The sequence below is a fragment of the Mercurialis annua genome, linkage group LG6, assembly GCF_937616625.2.
Source record: "Mercurialis annua linkage group LG6, ddMerAnnu1.2, whole genome shotgun sequence".
NCBI classification, from domain to species: Eukaryota; Viridiplantae; Streptophyta; class Magnoliopsida; order Malpighiales; family Euphorbiaceae; genus Mercurialis; species Mercurialis annua.
In genome coordinates this window covers 45,752,995-45,779,212 of record NC_065575.1, presented here as the reverse complement: position 1 = coordinate 45,779,212, position 26,218 = coordinate 45,752,995, and the positions used below count along the sequence as shown (strand labels likewise).

The 26,218-nt window shown below is 33.7% G+C and overlaps 2 protein-coding genes across 3 annotated transcripts; one reads left to right on the top strand and one right to left on the bottom strand.

Annotated features, from left to right (window-relative positions):
• The first annotated feature begins 5,410 nt into the window (after positions 1–5,410).
• On the top strand, positions 5,411–7,099 carry LOC126686070 (AT-hook motif nuclear-localized protein 22-like). Its single transcript, XM_050380093.2, has one exon. The coding sequence runs from the start codon at positions 5,871–5,873 to the stop codon at positions 6,783–6,785; it is 915 nt and encodes a 304-aa protein (XP_050236050.1). The 5' UTR covers positions 5,411–5,870; the 3' UTR covers positions 6,786–7,099.
• A 10,668-nt stretch (positions 7,100–17,767) lies between these two features.
• LOC126687359 (kinesin-like protein KIN-UB) lies at positions 17,768–25,916 on the bottom strand. 2 transcript variants are annotated; one of them, XM_050381902.2, is made up of 19 exons: positions 25,627–25,916; positions 25,302–25,402; positions 25,053–25,175; positions 24,663–24,848; positions 24,305–24,526; positions 24,062–24,215; positions 23,486–23,635; positions 23,109–23,197; positions 22,790–22,993; positions 22,341–22,463; positions 21,877–22,002; positions 21,618–21,749; positions 21,325–21,463; positions 20,735–20,827; positions 20,279–20,404; positions 19,585–19,710; positions 19,063–19,206; positions 18,386–18,514; positions 17,768–18,304 (listed from the first exon to the last, which is right to left on the bottom strand). In XM_050381902.2, exons 1-19 carry the CDS (start codon positions 25,802–25,804, stop codon positions 18,144–18,146), a joined length of 2,706 nt encoding a protein of 901 aa, XP_050237859.1. In that variant the 5' UTR covers positions 25,805–25,916; the 3' UTR covers positions 17,768–18,143. The 2 variants fall into 2 exon arrangements, with proteins under 2 accessions (XP_050237859.1, XP_050237860.1); XM_050381903.2 differs by lacking the exons at positions 25,302–25,402; positions 25,627–25,916 and having other exon boundaries at positions 25,039–25,128.
• Between the last annotated feature and the right edge of the window lie 302 nt (positions 25,917–26,218).

The following is a 26,218-nucleotide window of genomic DNA, read 5'->3' as shown; positions in this document are numbered from 1 at the left end:
GGAAGTACACACCCCTATATAATGTATTTTCTATGTGATTCATGGATACTATATTCTTCCTCAACTGTGAATTGAGATAACATGACATTAGAGTACTAAAAGTTAGATTTAATAAAAAGAATTAATTATTTAAAAATTTATTAATAAATTAAAATTCAAACATTTGATGGATAAATTTGAAATAAAAAAAATTCAATTCCTTTTATTTTATATTTAATTAATGATAAGTTAGATATCAGAAGAATTCTTTTGTTTCTTTTGAAGAAATTTTTTTATTCTAAAAAAGTAACTTAAAAACATAAATTTGCTTATTTAATATTCATTTAAAACTAAAATAAAGAATTGTAAATGAAAAAATAATTAAGTTTGATTTTTTATATAAAGAATTTTCTTTCAAAATACTAACACTATAGGAGAAATTCTTAGATAGACTCAGTCCACCACATCATCTATAGACTAAACCTATCATATTATGACACGTCATTAAAATAATGGCACTGTCGTAATTTACTATTCAAAAGTGTAAATAAGTAATAAATAAAATTACGATAATGCTATTATTTTAATGACGTGTCATAACATGATAGGTTAGTCTACGGATGACGTGGTAGACTGAGTCTACCTAAGAATCTCTCACACTATAGATGCTCTAATATTTTACCAACTCTTACTAATATTCCTAAGTTCCCATTTTGATTTTCAAGAAAGTGATGGATGTGACTCGTTGTATTTAATAGTCATCAATACGTTATAACTTTAATGCATTTTTACTCAAAAAAATAAAAAATTTAATGTATTTGGGCAAAAAAATTTAAGGTAAGTGGCAATTTTTTTTAAAAAAATAAAAATAAAAATAAAAATCATGAAACGCAACCTAACAATTTAATTAGTTTGATATCTTTTTAACATTTGTATCATGAACTTTTTTTTTAAAAAAAAAAATCACATAAAAAATAAATAAAAATCAAAACTAGCAGAATCTATGAAAAAACTGTCTTTTAGAGTTCTGGCATATAGCAAAATTACAGGGCATCGCTCTACCAAGTATGAGATTTAGCTGAAGCTCTGTGTTTGCCGAGCCTATCTGAAACCCGATTAATTTATAATAAAATTTATTTATTTTAGTCATTATAAAAGTGGAGGTCCGCGAGTATAAACAAGCCTCTTATTCATGTACAATTAAAATTATTTTCCTTATTATTTTTAACTTTTATATTTTTTTTACATCATCTTATAATAATTTAATTAAGAATAAAATTATACTTGACTTTATTGTTTGTGTAGCTTGAATATTGTTTGATCTTGATATAAAACTTCAAAGTTTATGCTCATTCGATCTCAAACTCGAGGTTGAGCATGTACAACATACTCAAGCTCAAGCTTTAACGTGGTCTAACTCGGGTTCAAATTAGTTTGGTTATACCTCTAATTTTTGTATAATTTTAAAAGACATAACTCATATTCTTTATTCGTGTTTTGTCCATAATTATATAGTTAATGATACTTTCCACTTCTCATGAATAACGTGGAATATTATTTTTACGATTCCATTAATAAAAGAACAATATAGGTTGAAATTATTTTATCGTATCCACATATATTAATAGTATTTGTTGTTTTTAAGCTGTTTATATTCGTTAATTACCTTATATATTGTGTTGACCATTAATAGACAAACAAAATATAAAAAAGAAAATGCAACTACAAAAAATATTAAAAATTGGGATGAAACTCTTTAAGTAAAATATTATAAAAATGATAATATTTTTTAAATTGAATGGAACAATATTCAATAGGTGGTCTATTTAATATTTATCGTTCATCATATAAGCATGACATATGACGATTTTATTTTTATTAATCATTAAATAATGATTCACTTTAGAAATATTAAAATAATATTTTAAAGTATTATCATATACAAATATTTTTACTTTTGTGCTAAAACTTTAAATATTTTACATAAAAGAAAATAAAATTATATGTACCCTTTTTTTTGGTAAAAATAAATCATATTCTACATACTAGTATTAGTATATTGGGGAATAACCATAAAACTAAACCGGAAAAAAAGGGTGGGCCAAAAGAAGAGAGGGAAATAGGGAGTGGACACGTCTCATGATCGGAAAATAAGTGGACCCCACAAGAAAGCATACACATCAACATCAATGCATTTGCCATTCTTAAAATCTCGAGTCCCCCTTAAGACACGCACTGACTCTCTCCTGACCCATTTTGTTTGGGTGGGTCCTAATTCCCCAATTTCCCATGACCCACCACATGGGCCACCCTTTTCTTACTTTTAAGTCCTTTCATTTCCAATTAATTACTCACTATGCCATTCCTACTAGGTATGTAATCGAGTTGGGGACTAGTTGAAAAATATACGAAGCCAACTCGATTCATATGGAATCGAGTTCGAATTCAAACTATTTAAATTAATTATTGAATTGAATTTAAATTTAAAATATTTAACTCGATTAAACTCACTAGCTTAATTCAATTTTAGTTAATTTACATTTATAAAAATATTTTTATTTTTATGTAAAATGTAATTTTACCGTAGATTGGCTCAATTGATTGCAAATGTGGATAATAAGCATACGATTAAAAGAACATCACATGTTTTTTTTTCACTAGTAGATTACAGAGCACGCTAAACAATCTAACAATTTAGGACCGAATAAAGAACATCACATGTTCAAATCTCATATCCCATAAAATGAGATTTATTAGAAATATTTGTGGATGAATTGTCAAATGGCATGTATCAAGTGGGAAGTTCAGGCGATGGGACCAAGGCTAGCCTTCTCGAAGGTTTACTCAGGGGTCGGACTCCGCCATGGGTTCCTTCGTCACCAAAAAATTAATTAATTTTTAAGTATTTATAAATAATTGAGCCGAGCCGAGCTCGAATCTCAATTAGTCTACTGAGTTCGAGTTCGAACTCCTAAATGAAAAACTCACTTAAATTTAAATCGAGTTCCGAACTTCATATTTTAGAGTCAAATAGAGCTAGTGTTTCGATTCAGCTGGACCCGATTAATACCCCTCCATCTCTTCCATCAGGCGCTTTTTTTCTTTTCCCGACCAGCAAACAGTAAAAAGAAGTTTACATTTTGTAACGGTTTTGCATTGCATGTAACCATATATAGCTCAAGAATTACAACGTTAGCTTAAGCTTAAGACTGAAAATTCTTCAGTTTTTAAGTTTAGGGTTTGTCGTTTGGGAGTAAATTATTATAACGCCTTTTATCTCATGAAAAAAGTGGTTACCACCTTTAGCATCTTACCCAGGTTTTCAGTTTTCAGTTTCGGTTAAGTCAACAAGACATCATAACCTACATATTCATATCCCCAACTATATTTTTGACCAACTACTTGTTAATTATATTAACCTTAAGTTAGGTTGTTTTAAAGTAAGAATGTAAATATAAATTATTATTTTTATGTATAGTGAATATTTTAGATTAGTCCGTTAAAGATGAACATGAACGAATAAGAGAGTGACATTAAATTTTAATATGCTGTTTATTTTGTAATCATTATGCTATTATATTGTATGTATTCTTTTCATGTCTTATCAAGAAAGTATATTCTAATATAGCCCGGATTTACCAAGTATGTGGGCTTGCGGGCGGTTCACATCCCGGGGTTTGACAATGATATTGAGTTTCGGCTCAGTAGAGTGAGTCCTCGTCACTCTATTAAATTATCATTGTTAATATATTGAAAGATAATTTTTTTTCGAGTAAAATTAAAAAATCCTATTAAATTTAATGTTGCGAAAACATAAAAAATAAAGTAAACTTAACTCTTTATCTATTAGTAATATAAACAAAACAACAATAAAAATTAATATAAATTTTTTCAACGCAACAATACTCGAAACGAAATCACATCGAGACGAACTCACATATAACTTAGAATTGAGTTATTTCTGTAGCTTATGTCATTTTGGTTCGTAATTTGATTTATCACTAAACAAATTTAATGAATCATCAAAAACTTAAATTTGAAAGCCGAACAAATATAAAAAAAAAACACTTGGAATGATTCAGAATTCAACACATGCAATTTGATATGATATATCAATCGTTTTACAATTCAAAAATCTAAGATTTGATAATATATAAAATAAAATGGACCAAATTGGTATTTTTTTCACACTTTAAATTCTTTAAATATTCATATATAAACTTCGACCACAGTAAAATACTCTGTATTAGAGATAATAATAAAATTATAATTAGACTCTTATCCAACAATTTAAATTTCTTATGTGAAATTATTTATTTGACAAAATAAGTAATTGATACAAATTCAGCTGTACTCTCGAAAGAAACTAGCATTAGATATTTGTGTGAACTACGAATCTCATCAGATTATATTTTAAAAAATAGTATCTTATAGGTCAAGGTTAATAATATATCTAATATGTATTAATTAATTTTATATCTAATGATTTATAATTAAATGCGATGCAGAATTTTTCATTTCCAATAAAAAGGAGTAATTTATAATATGCATGATGAAGGTGCAGAAGAAATGAAGAAGGTAGGGTTAAAATATTTGTTTATTTAACTATATATTTTTATAACTCAAATGGTATAGATACTGAGCAGCAAACTGTTAAGTCGTGTTTTTATTTTTAAATTCTCCCACTAGCGCTCTCTCTCCAATTATATATATATATATATATATATATATATATATATATATATATATATATATATATATATATATATATATATATATATATATATATATATATAAAAAAAACTATAGACCTTTTACATTTTAATAATCAATATTTTATTTGTTATATTTTGATAACTCAATTTTTATTATTCATTTCAGACAAAATTTTACTTACGGGAAAACGGAAATTATCCGTTAAACTTCACACCAATATACATATTCACATATAGCTAGGCCACATAGTTAGTGTAAAAAAATTATTTAGTCAACCCTATTACTTATGATTTAATTATAGTGTATCATTTTTCTAAAAAATAATAATTTTCTTTGTCGTTTTGCTTACATGGCATTTGTATATGAAAAAATTAGGTTAATATATAATTTTTTGTTGTCACGTAAGCGATATTCATTTGAAAAGATCAAGTAATCTTCCATTGTTACATAAATAGAATAAAATTATCAAAATATAACAAATGAAACGTTCGATATCAAATTAAATTTATAATTTGATAGCCGTAAAATATTTTAATCCAAAAAATAACTGCAAATTAGAGTTTAATATATTTTAATCCTACGGGGGGGAGTAGCGGCAAATTAGAGAAGCAAAGAAGGAGGACAAAATGATAGAATAAGAGCAGGCTTTTGATGGGAGAGAAAGGAGGAACATGGGGGTGTTCTTTTGGGGCCCAAACACGCCCTTTAATCCAATCCACTACTAATAATCCTATGCTCTAAAACTCTCTAATAACTCTGTTAATTTACTCTTACACAGAAGACATCGGTCCCACTCACCGCCCATGCGCACGCTGTCTTACCAAAATAACTCATACCCATCTCCGACCCGTTTGCCCTTCACCTAACCCTAACCCAGCTTCACTATCTATTACCACATCACCAAATTCTTTCTTCTCTCTTCTTCCATTTCATTTCAAGATTATTATCTCTCTGAATATTACATACTTCAAACCAACTAACAACCTCAGATTAATCAAACTTCTTCTAATCATATGAAAGTTCAACAGATATGGGTCTGAATCTGATTATGGTTCACTTCTTTGATCAGCTCAGTCATTTTTCCTCATCTAGTCAAGCTCAGTTGCATTTGATCTAACATAAAAAATATTTTACTTCAAGATTTAGTCAGGTTTATAACAATTTGAAGCTTACTAATGGATCCAGTAGCAGCGCATGGACGGCCACTTCCACCGCCGTTTCATACAAGAGATCTTCATTTACACCCGCACCACCAATTCCAACAGCACCACCACCACCACCAACAGCAGCAACAGAATTCTGAAGATGAGCAAAGCGGTAACGGCAGTTTAAACCGCGGTCAAAAGCGGGAGCACGACGAGATCACCACTCCTGACGGCAAAGAATTAGCTCAAGCGAACAGCGGCGGCGACGGAGAGATCACGAGAAGACCTAGAGGAAGACCGGCTGGTTCAAAAAACAGACCTAAACCACCGATCATAATCACACGAGACAGCGCTAATGCTCTTCGATCCCATGTAATGGAAATCGCTAATGGTAGCGATATTATGGAGAGTGTCTCGACTTTTGCGAGGAGAAGACAACGGGGGGTTTGTATTTTGAGTGGAACCGGTACTGTAACTAATGTTACCCTTAAACAACCAGCTTCACCTGGTGCGGTGGTTACTTTACACGGAAGATTCGAGATTCTATCACTCTCGGGTTCTTTCTTGCCGCCTCCGGCACCGCCTGCTGCTTCTGGGTTGACTATATATCTCGCCGGCGGTCAAGGGCAAGTTGTTGGAGGGAGCGTTGTGGGTCCTTTATTGGCGTCTGGTCCGGTGGTGATCATGGCCGCTTCTTTTGGTAATGCAGCGTATGAAAGGTTACCCTTAGAGGAAGATGATGGACAGGCGGCGGTGACCGGAAGTGGCCCGTTAGACTCACCGGGAGTTGGTGGTCAATCTCAGCAGCAACAGCAACAGCAGCAGCAGCAACAACTAATGCAAGATCCAAATCCATCGCTATTTCAAGGGCTGCCGCCAAATCTACTAAATTCAGTTCAACTTCCGGCGGAGGCATACTGGGGAGCATCCCGTCCGCCGTTTTAACGAGTAACATTAAAGAAACTGTTCGGTTTTTTTTTTCTTGAGTCGATTGTTCTTGTTTTTCTTTTTAATTTCACTTCAATCTTCATTCTTCTTCTTTGCCTTCAAAAGTTATTAGGGTTATCTTTTTTTTTAAAGATTTTGATGAATCGATCGGTCTCGGTATTCATCTGCCTTTGATTGAAGAAGGATGTACAAATTTCATGAATTTTTTTCCTCTTCTTGTGGGTTCTGTCAGTAATTCTAATTTCTTCTGATGTAGCTTGAAGACGAAGCATTACCAGCTGAAGATAAACTAAATTTCAGATTTTTCATCAGTTTCAGCTCTGATAACTTGCCTGATAATTAATCTTTGCTGGAAAATGAAAATAAAATATTTTTCTTTTGAGTTGCAGATTATTTTAGATGATCCAAACCCCTATATATTCTTTTTAGAAAATAAATCATGCAGGAAATATTAAACTTTTGGGTTCTTGTGGAGTGGATTATAGTAATTATTTTATGGTGTTCACAGTTAAAAATGTAGAATTCTTTTTAATTTTCTGTCATTATATATACAAACATTGATTCTTTTAATAAAACCTAGGCTCTTCTTTATTTGTTTCAGTACCTATTCTACATGCACAAACAATTTTTTTAAGCTAAATGAAACTGTTAGTTACTTATAATTTATATAATCTCAAGAAAAATAAAAAATTTAAAATGTGATTTTCAAGTTATGGGGAAGTTATGGGCTAGAGGGTCAGTTTGTTTGTTTGTTTGTTTAAAAGTGAGTGGTTTATTTAGGGTTTGATTAAACATTATGGAAGCTCTGCAGAGATGAACATTGGGTAGAGAGGTTTACACGTGCGCTGCTCTGTAAAAAAGCTCATTTTCGAGGCAAACTTAGAATTCCATTCCATTATAAAACAAGGCAAATCAAGCGGGACAAACAGACCTCAACCCACAAACTTTCTCTCCTTTTCTCTTTCTCTTCAAAAACTGTCAGACTCCATTGAAGTATATTTGGAATGAATCAAGAAGCAAGGTAAGCAAATTAGAATGAAAAAATAGCATAAATATTGCTCGCTTATTCTTAAAACCCTAGCTTGTGTTTTTTTTATTCTTTGCTCTAGCCATAGCTAGAGTATCAACATCTTCTTTACTTAGTTCTGTGAAGTTTTTGCTGTAGTACTTACGTGTTGCTATTTTCTTATCACTCTTTTTGTTGAGTTTTCTTGCACTAGTTACTTAATTTTTATTTGCATATGAACTTTCAATATTTCATGTTTGTAATGGTTTAAGTATAAATCTTAAAATTTTGTAATAAAGTACTTAATTTTCCATTTCTTAATTTTCCATAGCATTCGTGCAATTTTTTTCCACAAACGATGTCGTTTTGGCGGTTTTTTATACCAAATTTTAAATGTTGTGCTTAAACCGCTATAAACAACCCTAATTCTTATTGTAGGTATAAAATTCTTCATGATGATTTATGTTTCTTGTCGGTTAATTTAGTCTTGTTCTTCACTGTTGAGATTTGATTGCAATTACTGCATGCTGTATATATATGTCTCTTTTTCCTTAGGTTTTTCATGAACACTGTCCTTTTTAGTTAGCAAACTACGTGCATTGATGATGTCGGAGAAAGGCTTCTCCCCTTATGTTAATCATTACTCCTAAACCCTAATTTCTTTAAACATAAATTTTCTTTCCGAATGTTCATGTTCTGATTTTTTTTGTTTGCCTTTCATGTTTTAGTCTTAATTACTCATCGCTATATATGTACTTTTTATTCAAGTCAAAATGAAATTTACCTATCCGCAACTAATATTTTTGTCAAATATATGACAATTTTTAAATTTAGCAGTTTAGTCCATTATTTTTTCGACCCTTTAACTCTTTTTGACCTGATGTGGCGCAATATAGCTAATTTACATATACAATAGTTGTCCTGAGATGACGTATAAAACCTAATTACGCCATGTTAGCTGCAAATGAGTCGTACGTATATTTGTTAAAAATTTAAAAGATGATGGATCAAACTGGAAGAATCTAAATATATAATTGGTAAACGTGTTAAAGTTGTGAGTAGATAAATTCATTTTGTTTTTATTCGATGTTTTTTTTTGATTTAATTGCAAGTTAAATCACGAACTCAATCGTGATTTGCAAATAAAACATGAACTTTAAATTTGGTAAAATGAATCATCAGCATTTATGTTTCGGCAAATTGAAACATTAAGCTATATTTTGTTGAAAAATTAATGGTGATGTGGGCACCAGACTATATACTGTTCCGGCAGGCACATTGGCAACAAACTATAGGGTAATGTTTTTATTTGCCAGAAAATAAAAACTGATACCTGATTTTGTCAAATTTTGACATTTGTCTGAATTAACTTTAATTATAATTTAGTTACTATTAACCTTTTTTTATCATAGTTAAGTAATACTACAAATGTCTTGTTTTAATTTGCATTTCTTGCTGTATAAAAAGGGTTTGTAAAAAAATCGTGAGTTTTAAGGTATTTTGAAGTTTTAACGCAATTTCTCAGTTTTAACGAATTTAAAATATGATATCCTTTGTAATTTGAAATATTTGAGATTTTTTGAAAAAATTTGTTGATGTAGGATCCGAAATATATACTGCTTCGATGTTCAGGTAAAATTTCTTACCAAAGTATTATTCGATTTTTCTAATTGCTGAAATTGAATGTTTATATTAAAATTATAAAACACGCCAAAATTTATTATATATGTACATTTTAATATATAATGATTAAACTTATATGTACTATGCCTTTAGCAAGAAATTGTTTATACTTTTTTCTTCATTCGATTACTATTCATTTTCAAGAATTTAGTATGTAAAATATCTAAAATCCTAAAAAAAGGTATACTAAAATTAATGATAATAATGTCACCTAGATTTTGTACAAGTTGGGGAAAATTATTACGTGGACCATACATATTGTACTTTGCGAAAATGCTATTCTGGTTTCATGATTAATACATCTTGATTCTTTGAACATCTCTTCAATCATTAAATGTAAGTTTAAAATATAATTAGGACTCCGTTCTTTTTCTTTTTCTTTTTTCTTTTCTTCTGGTTGCTATATACCAAAATGAAAGCTTTATGGCGATCCCCACATTGAAGTTGTTGTATCAAATTGTTTCATCACTTTTAATCTTCATATGGGGTTTTAGTTGAGTGTTTAGAAAGATGTCGTATCGATCTACAGTTATATTTCGACCTTTTACTAGGATTTTAAGATGGACCCTTTTCTCATCACTTCTTTTTTTGACCAATAACTAATGTAGGGAAAATTAATTAATTATCTACAAAAAAAATTAGCGTGTTTGTTAAATGTACTATATTATTCATTTGATATTTGTCAAATACATTCACGACTTATTTGAAGATGACATAGTACAGTATTATATGTCCATGTGTGTATTTTTTTTTTGATGAATATGTAATATTTATCTTATCTGGCGTATGCAACATTGTATTTGTCGATTCTAATGGGCAAATTTGGCAAAATTTGAAAAGCTAATTGGACTATACTAGTAAAATTTAAAAATTATGATATAATCAACAAATGGTCCAAAATTATAATTAGATAAATTCATTTTTTTTGTAATAAAAGGTTTATTTGTATCACGTTAGCTCCAAACAAATTATGTATATATTGAATAAATATCATAAAATGTAAAATTTAAAAATCACAGCATATTTTTGGTAAAATATACTCCCTCCGTCCAATAGAGGTGTCCACTTTAAAAAAAAAAAATTGTCCCAAAACTCTTGTCCACTTTTAAAAAGTAACTAAATTTTACACTCAATTTTCTTATATTACCCCTATTTAAAATCCACTAATGAAAATAAATTATAAGTATATCCTATATTAAATAGGGATATGACAAAAAAAGTATGGAAAATTTTGTAAAAGTCATAAATAATATTTTTTTTTTAAAATTGTGTGATAAAGACAAAATGGATAGCTCAATTAGGATGGAGGGAGTATAAAATTACGGATAGATTAAATTATATTGACTTAATGTTTATATTTGATCATCTTCTATGCCCTAAATCATTAATTTGTGTCCCCTCCTTTTTATTTCCGACATCTCCAATTTTTGATTTAAAGAAGAGATGCATGTATATATATACATATGGTTCTTCTAATTTTCTCTTTAAACTTTTGAAAATACGTGTGTTGCTTTTGCCCATCTCTGTGTTAATCCCAAAACTGTTCATGTGAGAGTATGGCATGTTGATACATGCTTGTCGGTCGCCTCAATTTACATAAATTGTATATTACATGGCATTGGCGACCAATCTAATTTATATATTGCATTGACTACTCCTTTGGATTTTAATTCCTTTTTCACTCACGATAATTATCCACACACAAAAACAAATTATGAACGGAACCTGATGCGGGCTTCCAGTTTATAGAACAAATCAAAAATTTAGGGATAAATACTTAATTTTTTAAATTTTTTAAAAAAACTCTTCAAAACCCAATTTATATTAGTTTCGAAAAGATAAACCTATTTTATTAAATATAAAAAAAAGAACTCAAATCTATTATTTACATATAAAATACTTTTATGGATAAATAAAAAATCAATACCCTAACTCTCTAACAAAATAACCCTAACTCAAATCAATTAATCGAATCTATTATATTTTAATTTAATTTAATTAATAAAATTATAATTTGATAAATTTTGAATAATAAAAAGTTTTAATTAAAATTTATAGTGTAGGGGCACAATTAGTAAATAATTATAGTGTAAGGATCCATGGCAAAATTGTGTAGTATAAATATCACTCGTCTCAAAAAAAAGCGTTTGTGACTCACTCTCTAACAGAATAGGACAGAAGGACTTATAATGATCAATTTTTATAGTGCAAGAATTTATTATGAATGTTTTTGAGTGCAGAGGCCCAAATTAAAAAAGACAATAAATGCAGGAACCCAAATATATATTTCGCCAATTATTTTCACAAATTCTAAAACTTTTTTTATTTTTAATAAATATTTTTATCTATCAATATTTTTCATCTCGTACATTTTAAGAGTATGTGGCAGGTAATTTGTGACCCAAAGAGAATATAAAATGAGGCCATTTCGGATTAACTATTCATCTTGGACTTAATTATCAGAATATTAAATGAAGTTAAATAAATATCAGGGCCGGAAAATAAGGGTCTAAATCATAAATGCATGACATATGACAGTAATAAACCTGTGTTTGTATCACATCACATGTAACATGTCTTATCGACATTAACCACCTCTCATCAATGTTATGCTATGACATGTATTATTGTTGTCTTTGGTCTTATAATTGATATTTTAATAATTTTTCACTGTGACGAATTAGCACGCAACCTCTTATATTCCATGAATTTTGGATATGAAATTGTAATTTAATTTAACACTGAAAACTTTCATGGTGGGCAATAAAAGAATTCCAGTTCCTCATTAGGATGCTGTTTTGGAATATGAAATTTATAGTTTTTGAATAAAAAATCTATTTCATCCATTAAATATGTAGAATGAGCAAAAGTGCATCCATACCTTAAACATTCTTTTTTCCTTTATCGACAACATAATATTTTAAAGACAGAATAATTTTATTTAAAAAAACTCTTATATAAAAGTGATTCTTCATAAATTTCTTATGTACATATCTTCAATTTAAGAAACATAAAGAAAAAAGGTATTGGATGCGCAAGTAACAGGATGATCAGAATCCCAATCTGATTATGATTAGACTTCCAAATTTGATTATGATTAGACATCCTATTTTGATTAGGACTATTTTAGACTGTATATATATACATATGTAAACAACAAATCAAATACACAGAATCATTATTATTCAATTCTACAATTGCTTTCATCTTCTCTAATTATTTACATGGTATCGGAGCCTATCTGATCCTTTATCTAAACACAAACCCTAAAATTCTAAAACCATACTATGTCGAAAGAAGCTGAGGATGCCGCCGCCGTCGCACACGCTGTCGCCGCCGCTGTACCGAACTTCAAATCTCCATATTATCTTCACCCTTCGGATCACCCGGGACTTAAAATTTGTCCGGTGACTCTGAAAGGCGAAAACTACGAAGAATGGTCTTCTTCCAGATAAATTCTTTGGTAGCTAAACGCAAACTCGGTTTCATTGATGGCCGAATTACGATACCATCTGCCAATATTGATTTGATTGAAGATTGGCAGATGGTAAACTCTATGCTTATAGGTTGGATCGTCCAATCCATTGATCCTTCCCTTAGGTCTTCCATCACTTATTTTCCCACTGTCAAAGAATTATGGGATGATCTAAAGCAGCGTTTTTCAGTTGGGAATGGCCCCCGAAAGCTTCAACTACGATGCGATATCATCTCTTGCAGACAGAACGGGAAATCAGTATCAGATTATTATACGACTCTCAAAAAATTATGGGAGGAATTGGCGACATACGTTCCACCCAATAAATGTTCATGTGGTGGTTGTAAGTGTGAGATTACTGCAACCATAAACAAAGAACGTGATGAAGAAAAAATTCACCAATTTTTAATTGGCCTTGATGACTCTGTGTTTGGTTCTCTTCGCTCCACCATCTTGGCTCAAGAACCCTTGTTACCTATTGCTCGAATTTATTCTCTTATTGTTCAGCAGGAGCGATTAACAACTGTAGTTACAAACCGTGAGTCACCTGCGGATGCAACTGCATTTGTTGCTCGCAAATTCACATCTTCTTCCAAAGACGCTGTCTTAATCGACAAAAAGAATTTGACTTGTACTCACTGCAATGGAAAGGGTCATGACGTTTCCATTTGTTTCAAACTTCACGGTTTTCCTGATTGGTGGAAAGAGCGCGCCGCTGCCAGACGTGGCTCCTCATCAACACCTATCGAACACACATCTTCTAATCCTAGTATGACTCGCAATTCTGGTACTGCCAATGCTGTGCAGCCTGCTGTTTCATCCTCCGCTCCTGCTCAGTCCCTCACTACTCAGGATCGTCAGGCTTTTGGTCCAGCACTTACTAATGACCAATGGACTGCGGTTCTTAATCTTTACAACTCTATGAATGTTACGTCCGACAAGTCAGGTAAACTTTTTTGGATATTAGATACAGGCGCATCTTTCCACATGACAGGCGATAGATCTCTTCTTCGGGATATCATCTCGGTTCCTCCTATTGCTATCACTTTACCGGATGGTCGCGTTTCATCGGCTGTTCAAACCGGCAGTTTGACGTTTGATTCAATTCAGCTTCACAACGTCTTATACATACCAAATTTAGATTGTCATTTATTGTCTTTATATCAGCTTGTTCATGATCTACGCCTGCTTGTTCTAATGACTGATCGTGTGGTTGTTTTACAGGAAATCAGTACGAGGATGGTGATTGGCGTGGGTAAGCCGCGAAACGGGGTCTATTGGCTGCAGACGTTCTCATCGGATAGTCGTGCTTGTTCTGCTCACTCTTCAACATCTTCTGCTAGTCTTTGGCACAACCGTCTCGGTCATCCTTCTGCATCAACCTTGTCTTCTATTACTACTTTGGCTTTAGATAGTTCTAGTTTATCTACAATAAATCCTTGTGATGTATGTTACAAGTCTAAACAAACTCGTTTGTCTTTTCCTTCAAGTTATAATAAAGCAGATTGTTTATTTGATCTTATACACTGCGATGTATGGGGGCCCTACAGTACACCTTCTTCTAGTGGTGCCTCTTATTTTCTTACTATTTTAGATGATTACTCCAGGGCAGTATGGGTACATCTGTTCGTTTCCAAGACTGAGGTTTCAACTTTACTGCGTAATTTCTTTGCCATGGTTAGCACTCAGTTTCATAAACAGATTCGACGAGTGCGTGCCGACAATGGCACTGAGTTCCTTCTACTTCGACCTTTCTTTGCCTCCAATGGTGTTGTGTTTGAAACATCCTGTGTGTCTACACCACAACAAAACGGACGTGTCGAACGAAAGCATCGCCATCTTCTTAATGTGGCTCGTGCCTTGCGCTTTACAGCTCATCTTCCGCTGGATTTTTGGGGTGAGTGCGTCTCTACAGCTGCGTTCCTTATCAATCGCACTCCTTCTTCTGCTATTGAGGGCCGAACGCCATATGAATTACTTTACGGCCGTGCTCCCTCCTATGATTCTCTACGTGTCTTCGGGTCTCTTTGCTTTGCTGCGCAAGTTCCGAAACATGGTGACAAGTTTAGCAGTCGAAGTCGGAAGTGTATATTTGTCGGCTATCCGCAGGGTAAGAAAGGGTGGTTATTATATGATCTAGAGACTCGGGTTATATTTGCAAGCCGGGATGTAGTATTCTACGAATCACATTTTCCTTTCTCTCTTGGAAATACCTCGGCGTCAGGTCAACTGCAAGACCGATCTCCGGCTGTCTTTGATGACACTTCACCATCAGATGAACAACCCGACAGGGGGAGTTCATAAATCGCTGCTCTACCTCCAGCAGAGGTGATCCCACCACCCATTGCTTCGCAAGTTTCTCCGCAAACAGAAATTGCGCCAACTTCTATTTCGCGCAGCGATCGTATTCGCCGGCCACCGTCTCATCTAAACGACTATGTTTGTCGCACTACTCGCCATATAGACTCCGTCGGCACTTCATCAATACCCATGTCCTCTTCACATACCTCAGGTACTCGGTTTCCTATCGAAAATTTTGTTTCTTGTGCTAAATTTTCTGCTTCCCATAGTGGTTTTCTTGCAGCTGTTACCGCCGGGGATGAACCGGCTCATTTCAGGCAGGCCATTAATCATCAACATTGGCGGGATGCAATGAGTGCAGAACTCAATGCTCTTTCTGCTAATCACACATGGACACTTACTCCTTTACCACCCGGGAAACATCCAATTGGATCCAAATGGGTCTATCGTATTAAGTACAACTCAAACGGGACTATTGAACGATATAAGGCGCGACTTGTTGTGCTCGGTAATCGCCAAGTGGAGGGCGTTGATTTTAATGAGACGTTTGCCCCTGTTGCTCGCATGGCCTCAGTACGTGTGTTTCTATCCGTCGCATCCGTTCGGCAGTGGGAGCTTCATCAAATGGACGTCCATAACGCTTTCCTTCATGGAGACTTAGATGAGGAGGTGTATATGAATCCACCTTTGGGTCTTCTCGGTGTCCCTCCTGGTCATGTTTGTCGTCTTCGCAAGTCTCTCTATGGACTACGGCAAGCTCCGCGTAATTGGTTTGCAAAATTGGCCTCTGCTTTGCGCCATTATGGCTTCAAACAGAGCTATGCTGATTACTCATTGTTCTCTTATTTTCGACATAAGACATGTATTCATGTTCTAGTCTATGTTGATGATCTCATCATTGCCGGTAATGACTCTGCTACTATAACTCGTTTTAAGACTTACTTAAGTTCTTGCTTCCATATGAAGGATTTGGGGGCTTTGAAGTATTTTTTAGGTATTGAGATAGCTCGAAGCGACAAGGGTCTTTTTCTTTCTCAGCGAAAGTATGCGTTGGATATTCTTTCCGAGTCCGGTCTTTTGGGAGCTAAGCCGGCCGCTTTTCCCATGGATCAAAATCATCATCTTGCGTCTTCTACCGCTGAGTTGCTCGATAAACCGGATCAATATCGGCGTCTTATTGGTCGGTTCATATATCTTACTATTACTCGACCCGAGATCTCCTACTCTGTGCATATGCTAGCACAATTTATGCAAACACCTACTCGTGATCATTGGCAAGCTGCTCTTCGTTTATTACACTATATAAAGGGGAGTCCGGGCAAGGGCCTACTCCTTTCTGCTTCAAGCTCTTTACAGTTACGTGCTTTTTGTGATTCCGACTGGGCTGCCTGTCCTACTACTCGACGGTCTATCACCGGTTTCTTCATTCAGTTGGGTGTATCACCTATTTCTTGGAAGACTAAAAAGCAGGTAACTATTTCTCGGTCGTCTGCTGAGGCTGAGTATCGTTCTATGGCCTCTACATGCTGTGAGCTCATCTGGCTAAAGTCTCTACTTCTTTCTCTTGGAGTTGCGCATTCCCAGCCAATGCATCTTTTCTGCGACAATCAGGCCGCTTTACATATCGCTGCCAATCCTGTATTTCATGAGCGCACTAAGCATATCGAGATCGATTGTCATTTGGTTCGCGATCAAGTACAGGCTGGCAATGTTCTTACTCGTCATATTGCTTCCGCTGACCAACCAGCTGATCTCTTCACGAAGGCTCTTGGAAGGGTTCAGTTTACTACGTTATTATCCAAATTGGGCATGATTGATCCTCATGCTCCAACTTGAGGGGGAGTATTGGATGCGCAAGTAACAGGATGATCAGAATCCCAATCTGATTATGATTAGACTTCCAAATTTGATTATGATTAGACATCCTATTTTGATTAGGACTATTTTAGACTGTATATATATACATATGTAAACAACAAATCAAATACACAGAATCATTATTATTCAATTCTACAATTGCTTTCATCTTCTCTAATTATTTACAAAAGGAAAGGAATAGTCCAAAAAAAAGAGCCAGGCCAACAGTTGAACACTTCAACAGTTAACTCCGAAAAATTCTTCTATAAACTTAATTGGACATATAAAATTATAAACCACCTATTAATTAGGTGACATGTGACGAATGTGATAGTCAATCAATAAAGAACATTATGTTCTAGTTAAAATATCACCGATTAATGTGATATCTATTGATTAGTTAGTTATACGGTAATACTTGATAATGCCGCATGTCAAGTAAATAGATAATTAACAATCGTAAACTAAATTTTTCACTTAACTCCGAGCCAGTCCCGCCCTAATAAGGATGGGAATCTATCAAAACGATAAGCTCATAAATGACAGGTTAAAATTCCTTGCTGTTTCAAGCAGTAAAACTGGACAGGAAACCCCCAGAGGCTAGAGCTAGAGGTAACCACTACATTTCATTACATGTTTTGTCTATTAGAAATGATATAAATAATTCAATATTCATTAATATTAAGATCGAATTAATTTACAAACCTATAAAATTGGACACCAGCCTAGCTTATGACATACAATTCAAATAAAAACATTTCGCCTACTTTCAGCTACAAAACCGTCTTCTCACCTTCTCTGTGTTTTATCTTTTTGCTAACATTAATCAACTTTAAAAAGCTAAACATACAAGATATCAGATATTACACATTTCTAAACCATACCTTAGCTCTTTACACGGAGACTGCATGATATCAATTCCTTAAATATTGTACGTTTCCGACTTCAATAATCAGGTATGCTACACAAAGGCGAGGAGGGATATTCATTCAGATGAGCTGTATCATATTAAATACCTGAATTACTTGTAGGGTCAAAAATCTATCCGTAACCGTCTCATTTCAGCCTTGAAGATAGGGCTCAAATTCAATGTTCGACGAGCAAGATTCCTGATGTCCTCACGAGAGCAGTCTCTTGAGATACGAACTAGCTCCCATAATGCACCTCCACTAATCATGTCCTTTGCATTTACCTCTGCAATTTATGAAATCTAATATTTCAAGAATCAAATTCATCAAAAGACACAGGATAAAAAATAAAGGATATTGCGCCTACCATGCTGTGACAAGTGGCATATCGCAAGCTCAATATGGCGTCTGATTGATGAAGATTCATCATTAGCATTTTGTACAATCCATGGAAGTGCTCCATCTTCTATAAGAAGGGATCTTCCACTTTTTGTACCTGTGGTTGGTTAATACACAGTAAGTATGATGTAGATAGACAAATTCATGGATCGCAGCCTGAACTCAACACAAGTGAGCCTTGAGTACTTGCAATGCCGAATAGACTCTGAATAAAAAAAACCTAGCCAACTAGAGATTTTTCCCTTATTTTCTTCTCTTCAGCGGCCATCAATAATTTATTCTTACAGTTAACGGTAACCATATCCTTTGTGTTGCTTTGTTTTCATAAAAATATAATAAATAGCAAAATCTTTTTCATCTTTTTTTGTTTTGGTTCGGTTAATATTAATCAACAAAACACACATCAAATCCAATATGTACATGAATCAAGAATTGAATATAGATAAAAACCTTTTAGCAATAAGATGGATTCATTTAGAGGCAATAACAGTTCTATTTTATCAAATATTTTATTTTGTTTCTATGAATTTCTTTAAGAAAGTTGTCTGTCCATGAAAGATTTATTTGTCCCTTTTTTGAAGGATTTGTCAATATTCTATTATAAACTAAAGAATTTAATTCTTCTTATGTTGATAAAAGACTAACCTTGAGTAGTTGCTCGGGACTCGCACTTTGCGAAGTTGGCAATTCCACGTGCAACCTGGGACAGAACATCAGGATGTCCACACCTCACCATTCCTAGCAAGGCTTTTATCCCACCTTCAGACCTTAGCCTCATTTGGAGCTTATCTGCAATGCATAGATGATCCATAAGATGTTGAAAAGAACAACAAAATAACTGCAGAAACAAATTCTAAGACCATTAAAATGTACAGTTTTCAGCTTAAGGCATAAACCGGCAAACATGTTTTCTATTGACTGTAAAACCAATATAGTTTTATCCAACGGATATTAGCATATGACACTATAAATTATAATTGAGCATCATTGCAGAATAAGTGAAAATAACTCATTTACAGCTTTAAGACATAATTCTTTTAAGTTGCATTTTCATATATTCCAGTTTCATGTCCACTAAAACCTTCTTTGGTTAGGAAGACTACTAACAGGATTACCAAATATTTAAGACAACATCAGGAAAAATTACAGAAGAAGAGTGCATGGTACCGTTTCCACAAAGATTTGCAATAGCCCCAGCCACCATTCGAAGAGTTTGAGGATCCTCGGCATCAGCTGCAGTCATTGATAATAAACTGATCCCTCCTTGAGCCATTATTATCTCTTGATTAGCTTCTGCAGAAAAATTTTACAAGGAAATGGTCATGTTTAGTTGTAGAAAATATTTTCTATTTTCTGTTTCCATTTTTCTTCTCATTTTCTCTATTTTTCAGTTTTTTGTTTTCCAAATAGAAAACTAGAAAATCAAAATTTTTTTTGCTTATCTAATTTTTTTATTGTTTTCTATTTTCTATTTTCTAAAATTAAACAACATACTATATCTTTTTAACGAGATTTTCATTTTTTTTTTTCATGAATGTTGTTTAACCTCAGAAAATATTAAAATTCGAGTTTTAATTATTTAATGTTTAATTTAAAATGAATATTTAATTTAAATATGAGGAGAAAATATGTGCTAAGGAACTTTTTTATATCATGATGAATGTGTATGACTTAATTCGAAAATAATATGGTTGGATCATTCACTATATTTAAAAATCGGACCAAAAATGAACTGAGAGATTTTAGGCCGGTTCAAAAAAAAATTTGGAACCAAAAATGTCGGTTGGAGAGTTTAAGCAATATCCTAGAATCAAAGGCCTAGCTAAAATTTGAAAATTAAGAAAGTGTTTATAGTAATTACCATTCATTGCAAGATTGGCAATTGCACCAGCTGCAACTCTGCGAACCGTTTCATCCTCAAAACTTCTAAGAAGCATCAGCAAAGAAGTAAGACCTCCAGCTTCAACAATTCTTTCCTGATTTTCCTCTGCTTCAAACATATGTAGCACAAAGGAGTTAAAGTAACAACCATTTGATCCACAAACAGGGGAGTTAAAAACCAACTAAATAGTTGCAATAACCAAAGGCAGTTTCATGTAAATTTATTGTGATTCACATTGAAAGTCAGGAGACAAGATTTTCTTCTGAAGAACATAATATGATGGAAAGTTGGCATACATGATAAAGGAAAGGAAAGTTGATTAGTTGACTGCAAATGAGGAAAACATTTTCGCAAAGCATTCTTTCCTCTTTTTTCTTTTTGTCAGATGGTGCATGGACTGGAAATTATTTAGAAAGGGATTAGAAGATCGTTAACCTTCAGCGGCTAGATTAGCAACCACTTTTACTGCGTGAACTCGAACAGTGGCATCATCTGACTCGAGCAATGACAAAATTTTTTGTAAACCAACTGCAAAATATACAATCATTAAACTATAGGGAATGTATGGACAGAGACAATTTGATTATTTTTAGAGCAAATTACTATGAAACCCCTCACATTAGATATAATTCACACTCTAGTCCCTCCTATTTGAAAACTAAACTATGTGGCCTCTCACTTTTGCTTCCGTCAACATTTTAGTCCCTCCATCTATTTTTAGTGTTAGTTAACGAAGTCAAAGGACTTATGGCTAAATAAATTATCAAAACTGAGGGACGAAATCGTTGACTAAAACAAAAGTGGGGTGAAATCGTTGAGAAAAACAAAAGTGGGGGACCATATAGTTTCGTTGACTTCATTGACTAACATCCAAAATGGACGGAAGGACTAAATCGTTAACAAAAACAAAAGTGAGGGGCTATATAGTTCAATTTTCAAATAAGAGGGACTAAACTGTGAATTATGTCAAATGTGAGGGGTGTCATAGTAATTTGCTCTTATTTTTATGCAGAAATTTATATTACCTTGTTCAAAGAGTGCAGACATCGGCGGTTTCTTTCCATTCACAGGGTCTTTAAAATGGGAATGTCCAACTTGAGATACAAAAGAATCTAAACCAGGATAAGCATTTCCAGATCCAACTCTATCAAGGACCCTCCTTGTCTGTAAATACAAAATATCAGTGGAGACAGACCCTTCATTTACACTTATATTGCAGGGCTAAGAAAGGGCAAGAACACCACAATTGACAAACATGTGGACATATAGTTGGTGCTTGAGCCAAAAGCAATAAAAGTAGATAATCATCATCTACTACCTGCTCAGCTTCGAGAGATAATTGCAACAACTGACTTTGTAGAATGACAATTTGTTCTTCTAATTTATTTTTTTCACGAGCCTCCTCCTCCAGAATTTTGTGGAGCTTTACAATTTCTGAATCTCCACCTACCTAAGACATAAAAGGATCCCTTACATTTCAGAAATCTAAAGTTTGTCTATTTTCAGTTAGGTTAAGCAAATTGGTGGATAAAGTAGCATTGGAAGAAAACAACATAATTTAAAAGTTTAATCCATACCATAAAACTTTCCAATTGACTCCTAAACTTGTTCACTTCCTCTTCAGCCACCCTTCTAAGCTGAATTTCAGTTTGAAGCAGGTTTTTTATATCAGCAATTTCCTCAGAAGCAAAAGCAATAGGTACCTACATGGTGGAAGCAAGAAATGAAAAAAGCTAGAGTCAATGTGTAATGATCTGACTTGCCAATAATCAGAAAGCGCAATAGGATGCACTGGATAAGTGCAGAAACCTAATGAGAAACAAAACACTACACCAAACAAATTTTATTTCAGCGTGGAGGGCTTAAAATAGACAAGATTGCTCCAGTATATCAAAAGTCAAAGTTATGTAGAATATAATTTTTTGAGAAACGCAATGACAACCAACACAGTGTGTTTGCTCAGTCACCAACCTTAACAAATATTTACTCGAAACACTTGGGACATAAATCCATTTTAATATGATAAGCTAGAATAAAGTACCTGTCCATTGCAGTGTTCATTGATAAAGGGATCGCGATCATGCTTTCTCTGATTAGCAACCATCTTTTCCTCCAGCTTTCTCACCGATTCCATATATTCCATCTGGCACTTTAGCCTCTCCTTCTGTAAATAGTTATAGTAGCAACAAACTTAAGAGCTCCATTCTAAAGCATTACATCACTGCTTTATATTTTTCTCCTCAGAATCCAAGTTCATAAAAACCCCAACTCAACTCATCTAAGACTTAATCCTAAGTAAGTTGTGATACGCTATATCGTATTTTTTTTCAATCCATTACAAAAGAGCCCAAGACAGAAAAATCATATAATTATATGACTAAATGGAGACAAGCGCACCAATATCAGTTGCGCTTGTCAGATAAGTGATTAGAACTCTCCAGGACAAACAAATATGTTGTTTACAGGCAATATAGTGACAGTAAATTGAACCTCTAAAGCTTCAGCAAATTTCCTTTCAACTTCAGTAATTCGATCATCTGCTTCTTGATTTATTTTTCCAACTTCATCATCAAAAGCTTTCTGCTGCCTTTCATTTTCTGCTATGAGCTTGTCCACTTGCATTTCAAGCTTGCGAGATAAACTTTTGTAATCAAATTCTTCCTTTATTTTCAACATATTCTCTACCTTCATTGCCTACGATAAAAGCAATGCAACCACAGTTTGATATTTGACATAATATATTTCTATGTACACCCCTCATCATCAGAACACTAGGCATAAATTAGAAGTTACTGAGTAAAAGGCTCACCCTTTGTCCGAACAGTATAGTGCTTGTAGTCTCTCCTCGATGGCGCGGTGATGGGCCAATGGTTACTATTAAAGAAGTTCTCGCAGTGCCTGTGATGCGCACAGTGTCAAGCATACTATATAATGTGATATTCCACAACAAAAGTCTCGCTTCCATTGATGTGGGGAGGAGGAAATAAAATCAAAATATACATGATAAAATGAAAAATATGGTAATGAAGACAGTGAATAAGAAGTCATGGATAAGTAAAATTGTGTGTTAATATAGTACTAATTACATATATTTCATTCGCTAAACATTTGATATGGTGATTCAACCAGATCAGGTAGAAATGATATCAACTATAATTAACAGGATTTACAGGAAAAGAATCTCACCTCCAAATGAATCTTTAAGCAATCTAGTAAGCTTTGAATCACGCACTGGTACATGAGCGCTATTCTCTGCCAGTGCATTTATACACTTTCCTAATGCACTGAGTGAGAGATTAATGGACTTGGCTTCTTCTAACATATGCCCTTCACTTCCTGCCAAACAGAGGAAAGAAGCAAATTTCACAGCCCTTATAGACAGAACCTCAAATAATACAATTATAAAATAACAAAAAACAAAAAAACACATCATGTGTGCATCCATGTCTAAGCTAATAGATTGGAGATGCATAATTCCGAACTCCATAACAATTCCTTTTATTTTTATCATTACAATAGAGGGTCAAGTCCAGTGGCCATTAAAACATGAGAGACAAAAGCATAGTTAGGAAGTTATCTTCAACACGATTTTAGAAGAAGTGGGCATACATAACACAACCATTGTCCCAAATCTGAATCCACTTTTCCACTCTCTAACATAGCAAGCATATACGAAGATGTTTGACATAAAGATAATGCTCTTAAAGCTAAATAACAAATACATTACTTATATTTTTGACAGTTAGAAGTTTCAATATGTACCTGACTTTTGAACACGTTCTGAACCTGCCAGATCTACCAGAACCAGCTTGCTCTTCCTAACAAGTGGCCTCACAGGTTTGACCAAGTGAGAGGAATGATCATCTTCATTTGGAAGGGCATCTTCTCGCCCTGCAACAGACCTCTTAACATTAACCTGCACTAACAGATTCAAGCATGCATGAAATAGAATACTACAAAGAACTGAGATGTGAATATGGAAAAGATGAAGAATGTACAATATACCATCAAAATAGCATGACTACGGGAGGATTCTGTATTCAATTTTGTATTAGCAGCAATTCTTTGAGTTTCTCCTAATCGGAGAAGATCCACAAAACTCTGGTGGTTCCTGATTTCTACAAGAGTTGCCCCGGGTACCGAAACATCACCAGTTTTTGGATCCTCCAGAATGGCAATATTATCATTAACAGGATCCAGGAGGTCCTGGATGGTCTCCATATAAAGCTGTACATTCAAGTTAAAGACAAGGTTAAGCTCTCTAAAGAACAACAGGAGTATTGTATTTTTATATATGTACATGTGTGTGTGTGTATTTGAGTGTGAAGAAGTATTGAGGCATCTTCTATGTAAAATAAATAACCTGCAAATATGAGACTGATACAGAATCTGTTTCCAGATCAGTATCTGCTAAAATTTCCTCCATTGCTCGAACCATAATCCCACGGGATGATGTGTCATTGGCGCCCAGGTGTCCAACAGTAAAAGTTTTCCCAGTCCCAGTCTGACCATATGCCATCACAGTCCCATTGTAACCTTCTAAAACACTCTACAAATTTTAAAAAAAATGAACCAATGAATACAAGATTAACGCTATCATCTTTTAAATGGTGTAATACATGGGGTACAAACTTAAAAGACACTGCAAAAAGATAAAGAAAATGGGTTAGGTACAAAATATAAAAGCTCCATTTTCAAATATTATTTGAAATGAAAAACAGAAGAAATCGTGTATGTACCAAAAACAACAAACCTCGACGACAGGCTTAGCAACAACTTCATAGACACGTTTCTGCGATGCAAATTCAGTGAGCACCTCATCAAACTCATAAGTATCAGCGTTCCAATTGTTTTTTCGTAGTTTTAACCTCTTAAGCTGAGCCAAAGCACGGAAAAAAACACGCACGCCACATGAACAACAAAACAACATAATAAAAATGACATGTAAGTACGTAATACAGGAAAAAAAGACAAACAGTTAATAATAGCAAATGCCTACTACCTCTGGCTGCACTTCAACAACATCAGCAAAATCAGCATCTGCCATTAGCTCTTCCGCATTTCGAGGACGCAATCTTACGGCAACTCTAACTCTTCCAGGTACTAATTTTAACCAACCAAAAATCAGCATATTATTCCCATTCAAATCATTATTATATCACTTTGAAGTCACAACAAATCACTAGAGTAAGTTAATTAGCCAATAAATCAGCAATAATAAACATAATAAAATCCCTAAGTGATCACATTATCCAAATAACGAACAATAACAAGCTACTAGATCGCAATAAGCAAAATAAAAGTAGAGCACATCAATAAAAAGTAACCTCCATCGTCAGCGGCGTTATTAGAGAAGGAACCGGGGGAGCTACGGCGGAGGGAGGATGCCGCCTGTGAGTGTCTGGATTTAAAAGAGGATTTTCCGTTAGCAGAAAACGGTTTTGCTGCTGCTGCTGCTGGTGGCGCTCCCTTCTGACTGCCATTTCTAGTAGCGATCGACGCCATTATTGTTAAATAAACTTAAAGAAAAAATTAAAAAAAAAACTGTGTTATTTTTGTTTTAGTTAAATTTTAATTTGGGAGGGAGGGAGGGTTTATTAGTGTATCGGTGGATTCAAAGTTCATTCAAACTAAAGTGATGATGATGAAGATTAAGAAATGGGAATGAAATGGAATGGTCCCACTTTTAAAACAAAAGCTCGGCCATTCATTGGCCCATCTTTACACTCTTTTCTCTTCTGTAAATATATCTAATTTTACTATCCTCCATTAAAATTTCTTTATATTTTCATCTGATTTCTTTACTAGTGCCATTTTTTATCGTTATGCTGTCCTTTTTGTGACTTGTAATTTTGACTCTAAAACTGACTGTTTTTTTCAAACCGCTGATGATGACTGCACTGCGTGAGTCGTGTGAGA